This window comes from Terrapene carolina, unplaced genomic scaffold (assembly GCF_002925995.2).
Source record: "Terrapene carolina triunguis isolate 2854851 unplaced genomic scaffold, T_m_triunguis-2.0 Scaffold88, whole genome shotgun sequence".
NCBI lineage: Eukaryota > Metazoa > Chordata > Testudines > Emydidae > Terrapene > Terrapene triunguis.
This window is the reverse complement of record NW_020664439.1, coordinates 24,134,298-24,143,660: the sequence shown is the minus strand read 5'-3', so window position 1 is coordinate 24,143,660 and position 9,363 is coordinate 24,134,298. Positions and strand designations below refer to the sequence as shown.

Genomic DNA, 9,363 nt, shown 5'->3' with positions numbered 1-9,363 from the left:
CCTTCCAGTCCTAGAATCTATGAATCACCCTCACCTCCAAGTTAACTGACAAAGACAGATCCCTCAACCACACACTTAAAATCAAATGGCAGATAGTGGTTTATTGGGAAACTTATGCTATCTTGGATAAGAAAAAACCACACATACAGGTGTCAATTCTAAGCTTAGTACAGGCTGTTTCTACGTAAATATAAAAGCCCTATCAATACTGGAACTAAGACATTCCTGTTGCGGAGGTGTGAGGGACAGCTATTGAACAAGTATGAAGGACTGCATATCCCCTACATGTGGTTGGGCTGGGCTCTATGCCACCTTCACATGAGCCACCACAGAACAGCAGTATATGCAACGGAAAGTGGGAGGACATGGCCAATGGCTTTGTGGTTACAGAGATCCAGTTGCCACAAACTTCCCCATAGAGAGGAGGGGAGCAGCAGCAGCTGCACAGGGGCATATCTATTTTTTGTCAAAGCATAGGAGGGTAGAAAATGATGAGTTACTAGAGAGAAAATGATGAGTTATTTAGTGGAGCAGCTATTGTGCTGAGGCCATTACATTAGGATCTTTGATATTGGATCACTACATAAGATATTGCTTTTTAATTTTATTTTTGAAGAGTGGTGGTGCCACGCATCAAGTCAGAGAAACTTGCTACGCATGTTAGCAAGCCTAAAAATGATATATTTGAAGCACTGTTCAGACAGCTGTGTATGCAGATACACATTTATAAACAATAAAGATGTATAGTACAGAATTCTAGCATCATCTTCAGGGGATACCCAAACCAAATGTGCAGTATACGACCACAGTTATTAGTGAAAAGCAAGATACAGCCTTGGCAACAAGAACTACACAGGCTATTTTAAGAACTTCTGTTCAAGGATAACAGTTTTCAATACCAATGAGCAAAAAAGAATAAAGTCTGTTTAGGCGTTATTGCTCTCACATGAGGATAGAAATAGGGTGGCAACTAAGTGGATTTTCTAATGCACTATTAAAAAAGGATAATTAATATAGTAGTTTTAGTGTAAAAGTGTTCTACGTTTGTGATAAAGATTTTAAAAAACTGAGTTAGCTAAAGACTTTTGTTTTTTTAAATAAGAGGGATAGGGATGAGCTGCTAGTGCTATATGGTGGGGCCAGGAAACTTACAGGACTCCAGCCCAGCTTGTCCCTCCCCTCCCCAAAAATGTAGTGAGCCTCATGTGGTGTCCACAGAGAAGGATATGGGACTCTGGGGCTATATACACCACACCGCCTCACGACAGCTGCTCCAGTAACTCCCTGGCTTTCCAATGGAGCATGGGCCTGGCTCTTAGAACGTTCGTAGTTATTTTGAGGCACTACCAAAATTTTCCTGAGTAACATAAGCCACAGCAGGGAAATGACTACGTTTATCAGGTTATAATTCAGTCAAACCCGAATGGAATTTCACACTATGTGCAAAACAGAAGTCTCTAGCCCTAGGCCTTTGTCCCTGCCAAATTTTAAAGGCCTGCTACAAACAATGGAAGTGTTAGAGCTTCTCAATAAAAGGTCTCCACAATCTTTTATAACGTTAAATATTAGGCAACTTAAATGCAGGGGTTACTGTCATCTCCCTCTATAATACTCTTTAAGGAGATATATAACCATTGACACACAACTAAACTATATTTTTTTCATTTTATGTACAGATTACCCAAGAAAGGAAAAGTCCCTGTCCCTTGGGATGCAAAACTCCCTCAAAACACTGACACCTCGGTAAATGACCACTGCAACCTGTCGTGGCAAGAATCACCCACGCAGTGATTTTAGTTCACAGACTCAGAGCCTGAGGCCTTTATTGACATACAGACCAGTGCGCACTGGGGTGCAGCTCGGAAGCTGACACCCCGAACAGCAGCACGCAGGCTGCTTTTATTCACTAAAACCACAAGCATGATACAATTAATACGTCATTAGTTAAGAAATTAAGAACCAATCATAAGCTGGGCATATAGTGGACACGAGCTCGGGGACAAATCACAAGCCGAGCTTTGGGTGAACACACGCTCATCACGAGCTGGGGTGTTGAGTTGGGGTCACTCTTCCCTCCTCCCCTCGCCCTCTTTCTTAATGTTCCAAGAAGTGGGTGTAATTGGGCATGGGGACATTTGGTGGTTTCCGCGAGGGTGGTGCTCAACTCTGGCTTGGGTACATTTCTTAAGACTTGGTACATGTCATTTTCCGGAGGATTTTGACAAGGGCTAAGGGGGGGCTTTTCGGGGGACGCTTAAAAGAGAGCTATCATTGGCTGGTTTGCAGATAGCTGGAATTAGAGAATATTGCAAACAATAGTAGCAGCAAAGATGATTATCTTTCCGTAAAACAATGTCTCAATAGCTAGCAATTTTGCGGTTATCATATTTCTAAAACAGTTAGTTTCCCAACAGACTTTATGATTCCCTCCTCTGTTACTACTTCTGACTGTATTTGGAAGAGAATTATGCTGTGCAGTTTGGTTCAGGCTTTTAGGCCTGTTCTATTCTGTGCAGAGGCCATCAGTAGAACAGATTTCTGTTGGAGGGCTCATCCTAGAGCCTGGTGACTCAGAGCTTGGGCTACTAGAAAGGAGACCCCCCCGGTCTGTTTCCCCACAAACCTATTAAATCAGAATAAGATAGGTAAGGATATGCTACTAGTTTCAGTTGACTTGCAGATTCTGTCCTGTGGGTGATTTCAGCCACTCACTAGATATAGCCAGCTTGTATAGTCTAGATAATATATTTATGAACTACACCTCTACCCCAATATAACATGACCCGATATAACACAAATTCGGATATAACACGGTAAAGCAGCGCTCCGGGGGGGCGGGGCTGCGTGCTCCAGCGGATCAAAGCAAGTTCAATATAACGCAGTTTCACCTATAACATGGTACGATTTTTTGGCTCCCGAGGACAGCGTTATATCTGTGTAGAGGTGTATATAATTGTTAAAATGAAACTGAACTAAGCACAAATGGAAAGTTTAATCTTCCTCTAAGGAATCCTCTGTCTTGGACTTAAGCTAGAGACAACATACAAAGCTCTTCTATACCCACCTCTTTGTGCCAACACCATCGAGACAACCCTCCAGAGTCTGTGGCATCTGCGCAAGGACCATCACCTGAACTTGCCCAAACTCTTTACTAATAAAGAACCACTTGCCGTTAGCTAAATTTTTGTGCATAGAGCTCATTTTCTATGTAGCACCCGAATGTTTCTGAGGCATTTGACAAACATGACAGCTCCCTGCTCAGAAGAGCCTACAGTCTAAACAGAAAATATACAGTACAAACAAGGGTTTAGGGAAGAGGACAGTAGCCAAGGACTACAGTTTTCAAACACAGATGCCTTAATACCTAAACAAAAGTAGTCTAATTTTCAGAGATATTGAGTATCTGCAACTCCCATCAATTTAAAACGAGCTGTGGGTGCCCAGCCCATCTACAAATAAGACTATGTTTAGGTGCTTAAATAGGGATTTAGGTATCTAGCTTTAGCCATTTCAGTTGGGAAAATTGTAGCAAGTTTTTTTATCTTCCTATATTTGATCATTTTTTCCCAAGCTCTAGGTGAATTAAACTTATTACCCTTTAACGATCCTCCCCATCTATTAACATTGTGACTATAGTCTAACAGCCCTACACCTTTACACACCGCTTTTCCCAACTAAAATTGACAGCTAGAGTTTAAACTTGTTGACCTTTGGATGCATGTACTAGGAAGAGGTTTAACTGTGGGCCTCTGAACCTATAACTGGGAGAATTTGGGACCCTTGATATACCATATGCCATCCTATTCCAAGTTAAAGGTGACTGACTTAAAACCTGACAATCTCTCTTTAAAAGGGATGTTTCAAATACAGTATGCAAAAAGTGACCCAACTATGCAGTTCTATTTCTAAGAAAATTTCCCATGTAGTGTATTTAAAATGACCACAAGCTTGTGTCTGAGTTCCAGCCTCCCACGCACAGAGATCCCATGGATCTGATATTTTTGACTTTTGGTTCACTTGTGACCATTGCAAATCAAGCTTATGACAACAAGCAAAAGCTTTACTTTCAAAGGGACACCAGAGAGCTTTGTTTTCTCAGTTGTTCTTAAAGTTTTAGTTTGCCAAATACAGCAGCAATATACAGTATTGGTTGTTCAGTTCCTAACAAGGACAAGAGACTCACATAAACCTGTCAAAGCAAGAGCAGAGCAGGCAGCAGATGTGATTTCCTGAAGACCACGAAGAAATGATCTATGTTTTAATTTGGGGAGCCTTAAAAGACAATTCTAGCTTACACCTTATGCTAATGTACAAATGTATCTTTATAATTGTGCTACTAACAACTAAGATAAGTGCAGCTAGCACAGCTTGCTCTAAGGCTTTCCTTCAACAGAACGTAAGGAATGCTGGCGCTATCTAGTGTTCTTCACCAGCCTCTTGTTTACAAGTGCAACCTACAGAATATAAAATTTGCTGAAGCAACATTTCCCTCCCTCACACCTTCTAATAACATACCGCATATCTATAGTATACCGGCCTTAGAGTTCAAAACTCCAGACCTTTGTAACTGCATATATCTGCATTCATTAAACCACATATACAGTGCTCCAAATCCTATTCCCAGGACCTAGCCCAAGTAACTGGAGTCGGTATCTCCATGGGGGCATGACAGGAAGAAAGCCTACTGCCCAAGTAACATAGTATCAACTGAGTGACTGTGCAGCTGCTACTCCAGCCTCAGGACTGGAGCAGCCTCTACAGCCCTAGTGGGCAATGGATCTGGGCAGGGATATATCCACCAATCTCGCCCCCACTAGCATCAGTCTTGTCTCCGCTACATGCGGAGACTCCTGCAGAACAGAACTTCATAGATTCTGCTGTGTCTGGAACCCTCCATGCTCAGAGGGTGCAACTTTGTAGTACACTAAAGGTGCTGGGAAATCAGCGGTGCTGAAAATTAAAAACACTTGTTCTACATTTTCTTCTAACATAAGTAATGTTGTAAGTAGGCTTTTCTTCCAGTAGACACCCAAAATTTACAAAATTTAGATCACTAAGTGAATGATCACCTTGGTATTTTAACCAGATCGTCCTACAAGTTTCCCCACTTTTTGGGGGGGGGGGGAGGGGCAATAAACCTCCTGAACAAGAACAGGGTTTAGCGTGTGCAACATGCACCTACTCACAGAAAGGCATCAAGGACTTAGAGAATCTATTGTTTTCTTATTTAAAACAATACTATTCACTCATAGACAGAGCCAAAAGAGTGGACCAACACCAGCAATTAGACATTGATACTAAGCACATTTGTTGGAAATGATATTTACTTTGGTTCCTGAAAAGCATATTGATGATACAGCAAAGGACATCAATGTTAACTTTATAATAATGGAAACAACTGCAACATGAACACAGTAAGATAAATCCAATTTACTGGTAACACTGTTTTCCCTCTGCTTTCAGGAACACAGACTGAAATATTCTAAGATGTTCAACTCAAGCGTAAATGCTTCAGGAAACAACTGCACTTACAGCTCAATAATAACTACTCATGTCATTCCAGTGGCTTATGGATTTATTTTCATAGGAGGAATCCTGTTAAACGGTGTAGCAGCATGGATTTTTCTACATGTTCCTAGCAAGAAAAGCTTTGTCGTCTATCTCAAGAACATTGTTGTTGCCGACCTTCTTATGAGTCTGACTTTCCCCTTCAAAATTCTTAATGATTCAGAAATTGGGCCTTGGCAGCTCAATGTTTTTGTTTGCCGATTTTCTGCTGTTATTTTTTACCTAAATATGTACATTGGAATAATATTTTTTGGCCTCATAGGGTTTGACAGATACTACAAAATTGTAAAGCCTCTGCTTACCTCCTTTGTTCACACAGTTAATTACAGCAAGATTATCTCTGTAGTCGTATGGGCAATGCTCATGTTTTTATCGTTTCCAAATATTATTTTAACTAATCAAAGTCCTACAGAGAAGAATTCCAAAAAGTGTATAACTTTTAAAAGTGAGCTTGGTCTACAGTGGCATAAGGCTTCAAACTATATTTGCCTAGGAATTTTCTGGACTGTGTTTCTTCTGTTAATCATTTTTTACAGTGCAATAACAAGAAAAATATATAGTTCCTACAGAAAGTTCAGGAGAAATTCAACGGTAACTAGGGAAAAAATCAATCGCAATATATTCAGCATCATGTTTGTATTTGTCATTTGTTTTGTGCCATATCATCTTTGCAGACTTCCATACACATTAAGTCAAACTGGGTCTCAGTTCTCCTGTCAGTCAAGCAAAAATCTGTACTATGGAAAAGAATTTACTCTGTTACTGACCGCCGCAAATGTGTGCCTTGATCCCATTATTTATTTATTTCTCTGTAAGCCCTTTAGAGAAAAGTTATACCAAAAACTGCATCTCAAGTTGACAACTTTAGGTGAAATAGAAAACTCTAGATCCAGAAGGTCAAACACTACATGAAAGCATAATTATTTCAGAAATTCACATATCCCTCATAAGATACAGTATGGAAAATTATTCCAGTTTGCAAAGCGGTTAACAAAGGAATTGGATAAACGAAGAGCAGGTGCAACAATAAACACAAGGTGTCAATTTAAAAAGCACTTCAGCTGTTTGTTTTCCATATTAAAAAGCATTACCACATATCGTACTATGCACTACTTCCAGATTACTTCAAACTATAACTTCTTATAATGGAATATATTAGTTGTCTGAGGCCTAGGACAGGCAGGAGAATGACTGGAGTAGAAAGCTGGATATCCAGGCCAGGGCTCTATGCGAGGGGCAAGGATTAACCAGCAGAACTATGCAACAGCTGCAGCCCGTTAGCCTCCATAAGCCAACCTGGAGCACATAAGAAGTGCAAGCTAGCAACAAGGGCTTGGGAGTGACTGAATAGCAAAGCTGGACAAAAAATTTTGGACAAAGCTTACTCCACAAAAAATGCAGTTTCAGTTGCCTTCCAACTATTCGTGAATTTGACACAAATAGTTTTGGGCATTCACAAAATGGCCAGAGGAAGGAGGAGGAGAAAGATAAGGAGGTAGTGACGCTACCGTGCTGGTGACAGTATCCCCCACTCATAACCTTTAGCCCAGTGGTTGGGGCACCCATCTTGAATGTGATAGACCCAGGTTCAAATTCTCACTCTGAAACAGACTTTTTGATTCAACAATTTCAACCCAAACTGATTTTTCCCCCTATTTTTTGCAACTGACGTGGGATTTAAAAAAACCAGTTGTTTGCCCAACTCAGGGATGGAGGAGATCTTCTACCACTTCTGACCTCAGCGTCAGACTGTTTTGGAATGGCTGATAGAGGCCAAGTCAGAGTACTCAGCCCCTGAAGGGAAGAGAGAGCCCTGTATTAATCTCTAGCAAAATGAAGAGCTGAGATGAAGAATTCTGGAGACGGTTCCACCCAACCAACTGTAGGACAGTTGAAGGAAAATAGGAAAGAATAAAGGTGTAACAAAGCTCAGATCCCCAAGGCTCTGTGTAGAGCTTGGGGAATCCTAGAATGATTTAGCGACAGGAGGTAATTTTATAGTACATGAAAATCTATTTGAAACCTTTATGGAAAATTCCTATCTAATTTAAGAGTCTGAGTCATTACTATATCTATGGGATGAACAATCCCCGTCTAGCATGCAGTTTAATCTTCACCAGAGACCCTGCAAGGCAAAGTGGCTGTGACTTCACTAACAGTGAATTTTTAGGAGGCGAGGAAAGTCTACTGAAACTAGCTGTTTGTACCTAAAACTTAGAGCTATTAGTTTCTCTTTAAAACAGGACATTTGTGTACCTGGAAAGAATGATTCTGTATTTTTGCTTTGTTTCTGGCACTATGTTACATTGTTTTCCTTTGTACAAAGGGCTGAAAACTACCCATATTTCATTTATTTGTGTGTGTATATATGTTTTATTGTGCATCTCACATGTTTTATTGTGTTTGTACTAAAAAAATAAAACCTCTTTTTCAATGCAGCTAGATTTGTTTGTTTGGATTTTATAATTTTACATGGGGAGTGGGCCAGTGAATGTAATGTTTACAAAAGATTCCAGATGACTCCACTGGAAATGGAAGCTCTCCGTTTTACTCTCTATCACTGGAAACAACATGAGTTTTTCCAACAGGGATCCTGCCAATTTGCCTTACCACTGTTCTGGAAGGACAGTCTCTCAGGATGAAAGGGTAGTTCATAACCAATATGCATTTTTAACTAAAAATAAGGCATCCTGGTGACAAGGCTATGGGCTGTATTGATAATCAGTAAATAAATGCATTCACGGAATCCCTAATCTGTTTGTTGAGGCCATTTCTAGCATGAACTGATTTGAGAGCACCAACCCACAGCAATGGCTTTTTGTCACTCTTGACCTATGCCAGATTTGCCCTAGGGGACCAGAAAGTAACCACCACATTTCTGGAAAACCATCTAGAATCCCCTTGATATTACTGTTTGAATTAGAAGTGGTCCCACACCATAATCCCAGACCCTCACATCCCCACATTTTACAGAGGTTTAGATTTTCATCTGAATGTCACAGCTTGGGTTCATATCTAGTCTGAACTTTCTTTTAAGATCAGAAACAATATTTGTCATGTTGCCTCAGGTCTCCTTGACACGTCAGTCTGGTTACAGAACAGCGTATGTAGAGAAACTGCACTGGTTGCATTGGTAGACTAGCTCCTCCTAGCAAGAGAAATCCAGATTTGTCAAGGAGGGAAATCTACTGGTTTGTGAGCAATTTTCATTTTATTATTGTAATTTATGGCAAGAGCACCTAGTGCCTTAATAGGTGCCCCTTTATATATGCTGCATTATCTAAACAAAAGGGTCAGTGAAAGACTACTAGTATAGTGACATGAAAACTGCTTCTGTCACATGCCTTTGTGAAACCTCATCTTCACTACTAGAAAGTAATTTATGCAAACATATCTATATTCTGGAAAAATCTTTCCTCCCCACCCCAACAGGTTGACATGTTATGACTTTGAACGATTAGATACATATTAGGGAGTTACAATGGAAAACATGCTGCTCGCTATGCTTTTTTTCAAAGAAATACTACATTTTGGGCTTATTTTCTTTATATTGCCTTATTAAAAAACAACCCGTCACTGGGTAACTTTGATGCAGAATATTGCGTTCATAGCCATTGATCCAACTATACTTTGGTGTCTGTACCAGGCACAAGTCTCAACCAGCCTACCTATTAAACCAAGTTTTGCTCCCTTCCCCTCACAGTGCTTTTCACTTTTACTTGGACTGAAAATAAGCTAAATAAACTGGAAAGGACAGGGCTTGCAGGTGAGGTCAGAAATGTATTCTACACTAAG

General features: G+C 40.3%; 2 protein-coding genes across 2 annotated transcripts in view; one reads left to right on the top strand and one right to left on the bottom strand.

Annotated features, from left to right (window-relative positions):
• The window catches only part of MED12L (mediator complex subunit 12L), a 322,140-nt gene that overhangs the window by 193,997 nt on the left and 118,780 nt on the right, over positions 1 to 9,363 (bottom strand). The gene's annotated exons all lie outside the window — the stretch shown is intronic.
• Positions 5,488 to 6,480, top strand: P2RY14 (purinergic receptor P2Y14). Its single transcript, XM_024203012.2, has one exon. The coding sequence runs from the start codon at positions 5,488 to 5,490 to the stop codon at positions 6,478 to 6,480; it is 993 nt and encodes a 330-aa protein (XP_024058780.2).